The sequence below is a fragment of the Panulirus ornatus genome, chromosome 17, assembly GCF_036320965.1.
Source record: "Panulirus ornatus isolate Po-2019 chromosome 17, ASM3632096v1, whole genome shotgun sequence".
In the NCBI taxonomy this organism is placed as follows: Eukaryota; Metazoa; Arthropoda; class Malacostraca; order Decapoda; family Palinuridae; genus Panulirus; species Panulirus ornatus.
Genome location: NC_092240.1, coordinates 39246100 through 39259688, shown reverse-complemented (window position 1 = coordinate 39259688; position 13589 = coordinate 39246100). Strand labels below are relative to the sequence as shown.

General features: G+C 37.4%; 1 protein-coding gene and 2 non-coding genes across 3 annotated transcripts; all 3 read right to left on the bottom strand.

Moving 5' to 3' along the window:
• Positions 1–5787: 5787 nt before the first annotated feature.
• On the bottom strand, positions 5788–6210 carry LOC139754427 (zinc finger BED domain-containing protein 5-like). Its single transcript, XM_071671704.1, has one exon. It carries the CDS (start codon positions 6208–6210, stop codon positions 5788–5790), a length of 423 nt encoding a protein of 140 aa, XP_071527805.1.
• Positions 6211–8428: 2218 nt separating this feature from the next.
• On the bottom strand, positions 8429–8500 carry TRNAE-UUC (transfer RNA glutamic acid (anticodon UUC)). Its single transcript has one exon. It is a non-coding gene; the product is annotated as a tRNA-Glu (tRNA).
• Positions 8501–12353: 3853 nt separating this feature from the next.
• On the bottom strand, positions 12354–12425 carry TRNAE-UUC (transfer RNA glutamic acid (anticodon UUC)). The gene has a single exon. It is a non-coding gene; the product is annotated as a tRNA-Glu (tRNA).
• Positions 12426–13589: the final 1164 nt, after the last annotated feature.

Sequence of the window (13589 nt, the reverse complement as noted above, 5' to 3'; positions counted from 1 at the left end):
ACAGAATTTTCCAGCAAGACCTATAGTGAGTTCAGTAGGCTCCATCACATATAAATTGTCAAAATGGTTAGTTTCTTTATTAAGCCCTTTAGTGGGTAAGGTATGAATTTCTAATATCATGAACAATGTAGATTTAGTCAACAAGCTAAACAATATCAATGTTAATTTTGATTTCAAACTAGTTAGCTTTGATGTTTCCTCACTTTTCACTAAAGTTCCAGTTGATGACCTTTTAGAATATTTATTTGATGTCTTGGATGATATTCATTTACCTATTTCAAAGTCTGTTTTTATTGAGCTGATAAAATTGTGTATAAAATACTGTGTATTTCTATTTAATGGAGATTATTATGCTCAAAAATTTGGTATGGCAATGGGTAATCCTCTTTCACCAGTACTAATTGATCTTGATGAAACTTTTTGAAACAAAATTACTAAAGGATATCCTACCTTCTAATGCAATTTGGTTTAGGTATGCAGATGATATTGTTTGTGTTTGGCCAACAAATGAAAATTTACCAATATTTCTCCCCTTACTTAACAATTTAGTACCTTCTATCAAATTTGCTGTAGAAAATGAAAATAATGGTATGTTACTATTTCTAGATTACATGATCCATAGACAAGGAAACAAATTTAAGTTTAGGATATACATAAAACCTACCAATGTATGCTCATATAGCCATTATTACTCATCTCAACATGACAGCGTTAAATCATCATCATTTCAATCTATGTTCCTTAGGGCATTACGTATTTTGCAGTTCAGAGTTTATTGATGATGAGTTTGAGAAGATACATTCCATTGGATCTAAGTTAAAGTACTCTAGATCTTTCATAGATAAATCCCTTAAGTTAGCAAAGAAATCATTTTATAGAGTTGAGCCCAAACCTCCCATTGACACCAAGAATCTTTTAGTTCCCCCTTTAATAATAATTTTACTTTTCTTCCAATGTAGCTTAAATCCTTTAATGTAAATGATGCCTTTAGCAACAGTAATACTATAAAGAATATCTTAATCGGGAATTCACCAGAAAATTCCCTTTGATGCATCTATAAAGTGCCATGTGGAAATTGTGAAAAATTTTATGTTGGTCAGACTGGTAAGGATCTTTCTGTTAGACTTAAGCAACATGAATAAATGTAGTATAAGAACGGGACAAGAATCAAATGCCTTGTTTAATCACGTTAAAAACTATGATCATTGTATTGACTAGAGTGATGCCATCTCAGTTATTAACTCTTAACTTGATTACCACGAGAAATATCATTGAATCTTCTATCATCAAATACACAAAGAATTTTAATCTTAATATCAGAGATGGTCTATACAAATTAGATAACTTTATTGTTGATAAGAATTGTAAAATGATAAGTTTCTGAACGCTAGTTGTACGTCTTGGACAATCGCATGTTTACCAAATGGCGTCCTAGCTTCGTCTCTTCGATGTATATCAACTGACTTATATTTCTATCTTGTGTCTCCCCTGATGATGTGATTATTACACGAAAGTGCACTTGGGAATTTATCGTGTTTCATTTTCCCCCTGGACGCACAGGAACATCTTGATCACGCGCAAAATTGTGATCCTTTCCAACATCATATATATATATATATAGAGAGAGAGAAAGTGCATATGAACGCGCACCTTCATAGAACATACAAACCTCCAACAGCCTGGATCGAACCCGAGACCCCTGTTCAACAGGTGGGAATGCTACCGCAAGGCTATGGGCCTGACTAATAAGAAATAACTATTCGAACAATATGTACTCGAATACCCTTCGTCTCACGTTGGTCACTGCTTCTAACAACTTGCCTCCCACACCATATATTCTTAAAACCTTCCACAGAGCATCTCTATAAACTCTATCATATGCCTTCTCCAGATCCATAAATGCTACATACAAATCCTTTTGTTTTTCTTATAAGTCTGACGCACGCTGAAAAAATGAACAACAGTAGAGCAACATAATAATAAAAAAAAAATCCTCACTTATTTCAACGAGATATAAAGAGATTCTTTTTCTGATCTGTCGAAAGTTAATTTTCAACTTTTTAGAAAACCTTTCAACACAAATGTTGCTCTGTTAATGAAATGACCGAATGGGGGAGACCGATTTAAAGAAGTGTGAATTCGATTCTGATGTCGAATACACATGTTGCAGGGGAAGTTTCTTAGCTTTCTAGTTCTCTCGCCATCAACATACGAATGTGAATCAGTTTTTCACGCTTACTCTTCAGGAAATCTGAGATAATATATCGATTGTCTGTGAAGCAGACGTGCCTTGTGACTTAGGAAAACCTGCTCCACGACTCGCACACTGAGTAAAGGAAACACTTCAGTAGGCCTCTCACTAATGTTAATATGTCCTGTAAAGTTCAGGAATCAGAAATAATGATTTCAAAAATTTTGAAAATCACGTTTTGTTGACATGCTCAACAATAACTTTCATTCATCTTTTAGTTTTATAGTATTGAAAGACGGATGAGCAATGCCGTTCCATAAAGTTATGATAATTATGGTCTTGGCAGTATAACAAAACCCTGAAATATGCTGACATAACGAAATATGAACCAAAGAAATTACCATTATACATACAGTGTTTTGAACGTTAATACACATCACTATATGTTATGGTTTTTCAAGACACTCACTCTTCTAAGGGTTATATAAATATCACAGATAATGTACAAAGGGTACGTGGTAGATTAAAAATTGAAAACCCCTGGTCTAAAGAAAACTAGATAAAATCTAATAATATATTAGTCATCTATAAATGTTGAGTTTCTTGTGGTAGTTTGTCTCAGAAAACGAGCAATAATGACTAACTCCTCTATTCATATGAGAAAAGAGATTTTATTTGAATTTGAGTTTATTTGACACAATAGATACGAGGCAAATCGGAGAATTTGAAATGAATTGGACAGATGTACACAGAGGTCTACATGTATTATTGGACTGAGCATGGGGATATGAAGCATTTGGGATAAACCAAGGAAAGGTCTGTGGATAGGGAGCTGTGGTTTCGGTGCATTACACATGACAACTAGAAAATGGATGTGAGCGAATGTGGCCTTTCTTTGACTGTTTCCACTACTCCCTAAATAATGCCAGAAACTGCAGTCAAGCATGAAAAAGAATATACAACGTACATGTATAGATATTTTACCAAGTACAGTATATACAGGTAACAGAATCCTTCTTTCTCTTTTTTCTACGTTAGTTGAGACGGCACGAGCAACTGCAGCCCTAATCGAGGTCATCCCATTAATGCTATATTTACTTGTATCCTAGATTGAGTCAGGTACCTATCTTATCGACCAACCCCTAAAGGTGGGTGAACAGCTGGGTTGACTGTGTACCGAATGCTGCGACCAGGATTCGAATCTATGCGCTCATTTTGCAATGACTTCACAGCTAAAATCTGATGTCAAAGAGCTGAACGCAGTTACCGGCACTATTGTAGAAGAATTTAGAATTAGTTACATGCACATTAAGATCATTAGTGCCTACTTTAATTAATTGAAAAATTGATCTTAAAATACAAAGGATCTCACGCCAAACGTTTACTCAAGGTGCGACGCATGATGAATACACTAACTCTTGTTCCATGGTTGTGCTGATCATGTGCCATTCTAACGTTACATCTCATATAGATATATATTGGGACACTACCATTCATGATGTTATGCAGTGTCCATATTTCAACTGTCTCCCATTTATTCTAGTGGGAAACCATCAGCCATACGAAAGTGATTGGAAACAAGAGAGTTCTTGGAGGAGTGTTAGGCATATATCTTAAGGCTTTGGTAAATTCAGGAACAGCATGGAATAACCCGGGGCTGCACTTAAAAAAAGAAAGGTACATGAAAAAGTCTATAATGCCAATGCTTTTACTTTAATTCTGACTTTGTTTTGACCTGTTCCATCCGAAATTCTTTGCTTCCAATTTTAAAGGTTTCTGGATCATCCGCCTCCGGTGGCCACACGTTACACCCAGAGTGACACACACACATTACCTGAGCGAGTAATGGCTGCATCGATCACGGTCACCTAAGCTGGGTAAGCTGAGACCTACAGAACCGTGTGTTCCGGGACCTTTTATTACTGGATTGGTCGATGATGACCTTCAGAGTCCAGAACAGTCCTAAAAAGCATTCTTTGCTTTAGGGTTGACTACATGACAGTGATCAAAGTAATGTCTCAATTTTGCTGTGTTGAGGCTTTCTCAACTATGTTTCGGAACGTTTCGTTATTGAATTTGTCAATCATACTCTTTAGAACCCTGATATGTGTTTTGTTAGTCTATATATAACTGTGTGGATTATATTCATTTAAGCAATATTTGTAGTGACTGAGCTGACCGAACTGAGACTTTCTGAGCTGGTAGTTCTGGGACGATTCGTCAGTAATGCTTAATAGAAAACGGGACAGAATTTGAAAGGTCTGGTTATTTCTTATGGCTGTATAGATCACACTCATTTAATCTATATGTCATTCCGGATGAGCTAAAAGATTCTAACCTAGTATTTCGGATGATTTGACAGTTTCGTTCTTCGGATACCGGAACGTAATTGTAAAGGTTGATTTTCTTTTGTATTCTCTTGACTACAAAGATGACGTTCATTTGACTGAGCTGAGACCTTCAAAACAGGTATTGCCTGACCTTCTATTACTACCAAGTTTTTCTTCTTGGCCGGAATGGGAAGAAAATAGAATAAAAACAAAAAATACTCATAGGTGAGCTTCTCCAGTACGTAAATTTGATTCTGTTTCATTTTCTTTTCGAGGTCTTTTGAGAATAAGAACAGTTCTGGGCTAATTAGTAATGTTCCGGCATTTACTCAGACCTGCAAAAAGAGAACAAAAATGAAAATGAGCTAGATACAAAATTGAATGATTTCATAATGAGAGAAAATTAATAATCAGAGATGAGTAGAATTACAATAACTATTGAGGAAAAGTTAGACATCAACTACAAACACATAAAAATAATTAGCACCAAAAAGTATTCCATGAAAACAATTTTGCTTTCTTGGAAACATTTTTAGTTTGACATTGTTCGACTGACAGCGTAAAATGACTCAATAAAGTAATTGAGTTTTACTGAATAATAATAAGTGATTTTTATACCAGTATACAGTACTTAATTGCTTAGGCGGGATTACCTGCAGTGGATCTTTATACTAATAAACTTATTGCTTACTTGAGTTTAAGTTTTTGGATGCATGAAAGTTTTTCTGCTTCTTTATCTTAGGTCTATCTTATCATCTTTATGCTCCTAGTTTCAATGAAAATTATATCATTAACTGGAAATAGTAAATAAACAAATATTACTCTTATTTCCATAGCAGTGATCAATAGAAATGAGAAATTATTCATTACACGGAAATCAAAGAAATTCTTACATTTAAGACAGTTACTGTGTGCATTAGTACAAGAGTAATGATTTTTATGCATATTCTGTCCATATGTTTCATGATCATAATGCAATCAAATGAAAAGTCATTGGAAAACAGAAGAATGTAATTACAATAAAACCAAACTTTCACATACTTCCCCCACCGCTACTGCTTAAATCAGTAGGTCATAAACGAGACGGTAAATTACATATGTTGACCTAAGTGGGGTGGCTGGATAGTACTCATCAATGAGATGGTGACTCAGGAAAGTAGATGAAAACGGGACAGACTTTTAGGACTGACAGACTTACTTTCTGGTACACTCAGTGATACTTCAGCCAAAACTTCTCTAAACCAAGACAAGTCAAATCATTGTTTGCTACAGAATAGAATTTCCTGGCAAGGTTAAATTCAAAACTGCTGTTGCTAATGTTGAGAAAATAGTGATGAAATTCGTTGTCAGTCTTTCACAGTGATCCTCAGTTTCTGTTCTTATTTTGTCACTGAAATATTTCTTCTCTTTCACAACTTCATCCAGACGAGGAGAGCATGTTGTGTTCTGTATGCCAAACCTCCACAGTTGCAACTTCCCAATGAATGTTATAATTGCATCACAGAGACCAACCATAGTTGTGTCTTTTCCTTGTAGCTTCAGGTTCAAGTCATTTAAGACTTGATAAACATCTGCTAGGTAAGCCAGGGAAAAGTTAACTTCATCAAAATTAAAGGTGGTGAGGCACTGTTTTTCCTCAGCTTCCAGAAACGTTTTTTCTTCTCGAAGTTCATACAAGCACCACAACATATTGCCCTTTGAGAGCCAGCGTCCGTTCATGTGAAAAAAGCAATGTCTTATGTTGTTCCTAAATCGTGACAAAGTTGTACAAACAGTCGTGTATTGATGGCACTGTTCTTTATGTAATTAATGATCTTGATCATGATGTTCAAACGTTCTTGTAGTTGTGAAGATAAAGTCTTTGTTGCCAAAGCTTGACGATGTATGAAGAAGTATATGGAAATTGCAATTTGACTCTTCTTTTTCACCTTGCTAATGAAACATGAGCGAGATCCCAGCTTGAGTGGATCTCCATATGTGTACACGCCAATTAAATTTTCCCAGGAGACGTCATGCTCTTGAAAAAAAAAAGAAGAAATAGAAACAGCATTAAAGATATCATCAGCTGTTGTTCTGGTCTCTAAAGGGTAGCGGAACATTTCCTCTTCCACATATTCTTTCCACAGGAATCGTGTGTAAACCAACAACTCAGAGCATTGGGCTACATCTGTGGTCTCGCCACATTATATTGCAAATTCTGGGGGAGATTTTTACCTTCTCCGGCATGTGAGTTTTATATCCTCTGCCAATTCAGCAAGCCGAAGTTCTACTGTGGAATCAGATAATAAGATCATAGCCAGTTTCTCGTTGCTCTCATCTGGAAGTAATAGTTTTGCAGCAGGCAGAATGCATAGTTTCACAAGTGTTTGACAAATGCTGTGAGGAATTTTAGCTTTAGCTATCATGAGTGATAATTCATGTGACGTCTCTAAAATCTTTGCTGACTACTGTCGAAATGTTCCTGAGTTGTCACGTCTTTATATTTTAAGACTTTCTCTCTTAGCTGGAAAATAGTCTTCTGGCTTGTCAACTAAGTCTGCATGGTTGCCACTGAGGTGATGTTTCATTCTTGTTGGACGCATGGCACCATTGCTCAAGATTTTGAGGCATATAATACACTCAGGTACATCAACATTTTCCTTACTTAGCGATGTGAAACCATATTTCAGGTACTTGTCAACGTATTTGCGAGTCTTCCTTTGCTGAGCCATTTCTTTTTTCGGGCGTTTTGTAAATGATAAGAAAGTAAAACATATGGTAAAACATATTTGGTAATTGTGAATGTCACTGGACACAAGGCCACTGAACTGCACCCCAGCATCACTAGAGGAAACATAGCAGCAGCCTTAGGCTCTCGGTTTGGTTGTGGGATGGGCTCATGCAAGGGTAGATCAGGGAAGATTAACACGAGGTTGAATTTGATGGCTGTGTTCCATACTTGACCAGAATTACCAAATTAGCGGATCATAAAACTTTAAAACAACGTACGTGCACACTGAAGAACAGATCAAGAGTACAACTCTTGTATGAACCAATTTGTCTAGATATGGTAAGTAGTTTTAGAAGCCTTGGTGGCGCAATAGGCAGCGCGTGAGTCTTACAATCTTAAGGTCGTCTTTTTTTTTTCGGACTTTCATTGACGGCTGAACAAGATGCAAGTATTGTTTTACTTTAACTGTAGGAACAATATTGTCTCTTACCCTACAAGATAATATCATTATCATTATCATGTTGTTGTGTTGTTCTTACGTAACTGATGACTCCAGCCACAAAATAGGAACCCAGATCCCTAGTACCGGATTAACGCATGGCCCACCTCGGTCTGGGACTTGGGCACCGGACTTATAGGGACTCTGGACCAGGGTCTTGGCCTCCGGCCATACAAAAGTCCTGGACCAGGATCATGGCCTCTGGCCTAACAGGAGCCCCGCTGGTCACTCAAGGGTAAACAAAATGTTGTTGGTAAAACTGGGAGAATAGAGATTGTCATACAATGTCAAAAATGGTAATGAAATTTGTCATAATGTTATCAATATTTAATCATTTTATGGAGTATATGGGAAGGGCAAATATGGCCTGGTCCTGGTCCTCACTAAACCTTGATCTCGCTCTGCAGGTTCCTCCTGACTGGAAGCCAGATATCTTAACCTTGAAGCTGTATTGATTCCTTCACTTACTCCTCGTTTACTTACTGACCCACTCACTCATTCAGTTTCTCTCTTTTAGGCCTCGTGACAGGGTTTCTCGGACGCCCTCACTAAGAGTAATCGGAAATCACTACAACCCAAGTATTTGCTGTGAAGATGCATATGTTTCGTAGTGATGTTACGTACGGGACAACTGATGCATCAAATCTTTTGGACTCTCTCTCTCTCTCTCTCTCTCTCTCTCTTTAAGAATAAAATCCTTCCCGTGCCGGGAATCGAACCCGGGCCTCCTGGGTGAAAGCCAGGTATCCTAGCCACTAGACCACACGGGACTGGGAAGGTCATCAGTCTATGTATGTGAACATCCTTCACCCACTCACTGTTCCATCCATTCGCTCTGCTCTCTGGAGCATAGTGTTATTTACCTAAAGTTCTGTACTGAGAATCATTTGGCAGACGTTACCCACCGAATTGAATGATAAACTCATACAGTAGAATTATTAGATTCGGTATGTAACGTTTGCCAGTTATTCATTGATGGAAATCCTTTGGTGGATAACCATACACTCCAGAGACAGAGAGAATTATAGATTTAGTATTTTGTATAACGTTTATGTTTAGGACCTTAGCCTGACAACTATCACACTGTTTTCCCTCGATTTCCTGAATAGTTTTTACTTTTGTATGTCCATACGAGCGCGCCAGCATATTTTCTTTAGTCAGATACCTTACACTTTAATCTATAAAGACAGGAAGAAAAACTGAAAACATATACATATATTTACATACATGTGGATATATGGTTGCATCAAGATGTGGGGGAAAATTCCTTATATATCAACAAAGGTGACTAACGACTGAAAGAATCTGGTACAACCGTGATGGTTATTGTGACAAATGATTTCTATATGATAAATAAGTATTGTGTTGCATTATAATGGTTGTTTAGAATTACAATATTTAAGCTAGAATCCACAAGATATTATAAGAAATAGATAAAAGAGGTTAGAAACGTAGATATTCATAATCATAAACCACATAATATATTTTCCTCTGGGTATCGAAAAGTTCAATAAAAGAGAGCTAATTTAAGGCAGGAGTATTTCATCTTTTAACAAATTATTTATTCTACGTCCTTTCATTCATCGCCATTTCCTATTTACTTCCAGGAAATGCCATTTATCTAACATAAAAAATTGATAAAGGTATCCGATTAATATTCTCCAACGACGCGTTGCATAACTCTTCCTTGTGTCTCTTCCTTGTAGCTTCAGGCTCAAGTCATTTAAGACTTGATAAACATTTGCTAGGTAAGCCAGGGAAAAGTTATCTTCATCAGAATTAAAGGTAGTGAGGCACTGTTTTCCCTCGATTTCCTGAAACGTTTTTACTTCTCTAAGTTCATACGAGCGCGCCAACATATTGCCCTTTGAGAGCCAGCGTACGTTCATGTGAAAAAAAGCAACGTCTTATGCTGTTCCTAAATCGTGACAAAGTTGTACAAACAGTCGTGTATTGATGGCACTGTTCTTTATGTAATTAATGATCTTGATCATGATGTTCAAACGTTCTTGTAGTTGTGAAGATAAAGTCTTTGCTGCCAAAGCTTGACGATGTATGAAGAAGTATATAGAAATTGCAAATGGACTCTTCTTTTTTACCTTGCTAACGAAACATGAGCGAGATCCTACCTTGAGGGGATCTCCATATGTGCACACGCCAATTAAATTTTCCCAGGATGTGTCATGCTCTTGAAAAAGAAAGATAGAAACAACATTAAAGATATCATCAGCTGTTGTTCTGGTCTCTAAAGGGTAGAGGAACATTTCCTCTTCCATATATTCTTTCCACAGGAATCGTGTGTAAACCAACAACTCAGAGCATTGGGCTACATCTGTGGTCTCGCCACATTGTATGGCAAAGTCTGGGGAAGATTTTTACCTTCTCCGGCAGGTAAGTTTTATATGCTGTGCCAATTCAGCAAGCCGAAGTTTTACTGTGGAATCAGATAATAAGATCATTGCCAATTTCTGGTTGCTCTCATCTGGAAGTAGTAGTTTTGCAGCAGGTAGAATGCCTAGTTTCACAAGTGTTTGACAAATGCTGTGAGGCTTTTTAGCTTTAGCTATCATGAGTGATAATCCATGTGACGTCTCTATAATCTTTGCTGACTACTGTCGAAATGTTCCTGAGTTGTCAGATCTTTATATTTTAAGACTTTCTCTCTTAGCTGGAAAATGGTCTTCTGGCTTGTCAACTAAGTCTGGATGGTTGCCACTGAGGTGATGTTTCATTCTTGTTGGGCGCATGGCACCATTGCTCAAGATTTTGAGGCACATAACACACTCAGGTACATCATTATCTCCCTTACTTAGCGATGCGAAACCATATTTCAGGTAGTTTTCAATGTATTTCCGAATCTACCATTGTTGAGCCTTTTTTCTTTTTTTTTTCTTTTTGCTCGTTCTGAAATGATAAAAAGTAAAACATATGGTACCTTATCTGTAACTGTCATTTTATTACATTCATAATCCATCATAGCGAATATAGATAGATTATTGACAAAAATATTGATAGAAGATATGGTCAAGCTATAGCTTTGAGTAATCATATATTCAAGATAATTATGAATATCATAAGCCCCACAAATAAATTCCCAAGTAATGAGTTCAACCATCACGGACAAAATTCAGTCCAAACCCTAAATAAATCAAACTACTATACATACGAGAAGAAATAGACATACTGTACATACACACACACACACACACACACACACACACACACACACACACACACACACATTGCTGATAGCTCATATCATAATCATATGCGTCACACACGAGCTTAGATGCACAAAATTACACGTGATTAACTTTTGTCTGCCCAACATCAACAATGAAGAAGGGTTTGCTAGTACATATTGTAAGCTGGAATTAAGATATTTAATGAACAAACGAAACACAATATATTTCAAATTAAGCAAACAAAAAATTCAGAAAATTGATAAACCTGCAATGCCCAGCTTACACACTAGCGGTTGAAATAATTCTAAGACTTACTACAAACTCTGCTGCTGTGTTGACGTGACTGGAGTCACTGCTGGCACAACCCTTATATATGAGTAGGAGGGATGAGCAGATGGGTACAAGGCGCGTTCAGTTGCTATTGCTTGTACTGGGGTAGAGGTTGGGGTGATGAACAAACGGGTAGATGACAAGTTCAGCTCCCGACCGAACTTATCTCTCTGACTGCTCACACCCCCCTTGGAGGATTTAAAGTTGTGTCTTTTTTCATTTCCAAGTTTACTTTGAACAATAGATTACAGTCTCGTCAAAGAACTCACTACCAGTGTCTACTGAAAGTCTAATAAATATGTTTCCCTGAACAGTGTGTATACGCCATCTAGTAATTGTGAATGTCTCTAGACAGCTGAACAAGATGCATGTATTCTTTTACTTTTATTGTTGGAACCATACTGTCTCTTACCCAACAAGTTAGCATCATGTTGTTGTGTTGTTCTTACGTAACTGGGGACTCCAGCCACAGAAAAGGAACCCAGATTCCCAGTACCGGGTTAACGCATGGCACACCTCGGTCTGGGCCTTGGGCCTCGACCTTATAGGGGCTTTGGACCAAGGTCTTGGCCTCCGGCCATACAGGGGTCCTGGACCAGAGTCTTGGCCTCCGGCCTAACAGAAGCCCGCTGGTCACTCAAGGGTAAAGAAAATGCTGATGGTAAAACTAATAGAGACGTTGTTATACAATATCCAAAATGGTAATAAAATTTGTCATAATGTTATGACTATTCTATCATGTTGTGGAGTATATGGGAAGGGCAAATATGGCCTGGTCTTGTTGGGCCTCACTAAACCTTGATCTCGCTCTGCAGGTTCCTTCTGACTGGAAGCCAGATATCTTAACCTTGAAGCTGTATTGATTCCTTTCCTTACTCCTCGTTTACTTACTGACTCACTCACTCATTCAGTTTCTCTCATTTAGGCCTCGTGACAGGGTTTCTCGGACGCCCTCACTAAGAGTAATCGGAAATCACTACAACCCAAGTATTGGCTGTGAAGATGCATATGTTTCGTAGTGATGTTACGTACAGGATAACTGATGCATCAAATCTTTTGGACTCTCTCTCTCTCTCTCTCTCTCTCTCTCTCTCTAAGATTATAATTATTCCCGTGCCGGGAATCGAACCCGGGCCTCCTGGGTGAAAGCCAGGTATCCTAGCCACTAGACCACACGGGACTGGGAAGGTCATCAGTCTATGTATGTGAACATCCTTCACCCACTCACTGTTCCATCCATTCGCTCTGCTCTCTGGAGCATAGTGTTATTTACCTAAAGTTCTCTACTGAGAATTATTTGGCAGACGTTACCCACCAAATCAAATGATAAACTCATACAGTAGAATTATTAGATTCGGTATGTAACGTTTGCCAGTTATTTATTGATGGAAATCCTTTGGTGGATAACCATACGCTCCAGAGACAGAGAGAATTATAGATTTAGTATTTTGTATAACGTTTATGTTTAGGACCTTAGCCTGACAACTATCACACTGTTTTCCCTCGATTTCCTGAATAGTTTTTACTTTTGTATGTCCATACGAGCGCGCCAGCATATTTTCTTTAGTCAGATACCTTACACTTTAATCTATAAAGACAGGAAGAAAAACTGAAAACATATACATATATTTACATACGTGTGGATATATGGTTGCATCAAGATGTGGGGGAAAATTCCTTATATATTAACAAAGGTGACTAACGACTGAAAGAATCTGGTACAACCGTGATGGTTATTGTGACAAATGATTTCTATATGATAAATAAGTATTGTGTTGCATTATAATGGTTGTTTAGAATTACAATATTTAAGCTAGAATCCACAAGATATTATAAGAAATAGATAAAAGAGGTTAGAAACGTAAATATTCATAATCATAAACCACATAATATATTTTCCTCTGGGTGTCGAAAAGTTCAATAAAAGAGAGCTAATTCAAGGCAGGAGTATTTCATCTTTTAACAAAATATTTACTTTATGTCCTTTTTATTCATCGCCTTTTCCTGTTTACTTCCAGGAAATCCCATTTATCTAACAAAAAATTGATAAAGGTATCCGACTAATGTTCTCCAACGACGGATTGCATAACTCTTCGTTAATGAAGTTCATTTCGTGTAATGGATCATGCACTACAAAGTTTCACGACTTCATCCAGACGAGGAAAGGATGCTGTATTCTTCTGTATGAGCACTGTTTTCCCTCGATTTCTGAAAAGTTTTTAATTCTCTAGGTCCATACGAGCGCGCCCACATATTGCCCTTTGAGAGCCAGCGTACGTTCATGTGAAAAAGCAATGTCTTATGCTGTTCCTAAATCGTGACAAAGTTGTGCAAAGAGTCGTGT

Bases quoted from the DNA above. Each gene is read 5' to 3' on its own strand.
- LOC139754427 (XM_071671704.1), bottom strand. From the start codon at position 6,210: ATGTTGTGGTGCTTGTATGAACTTCGAGAAGAAAAAACGTTTCTGGAA.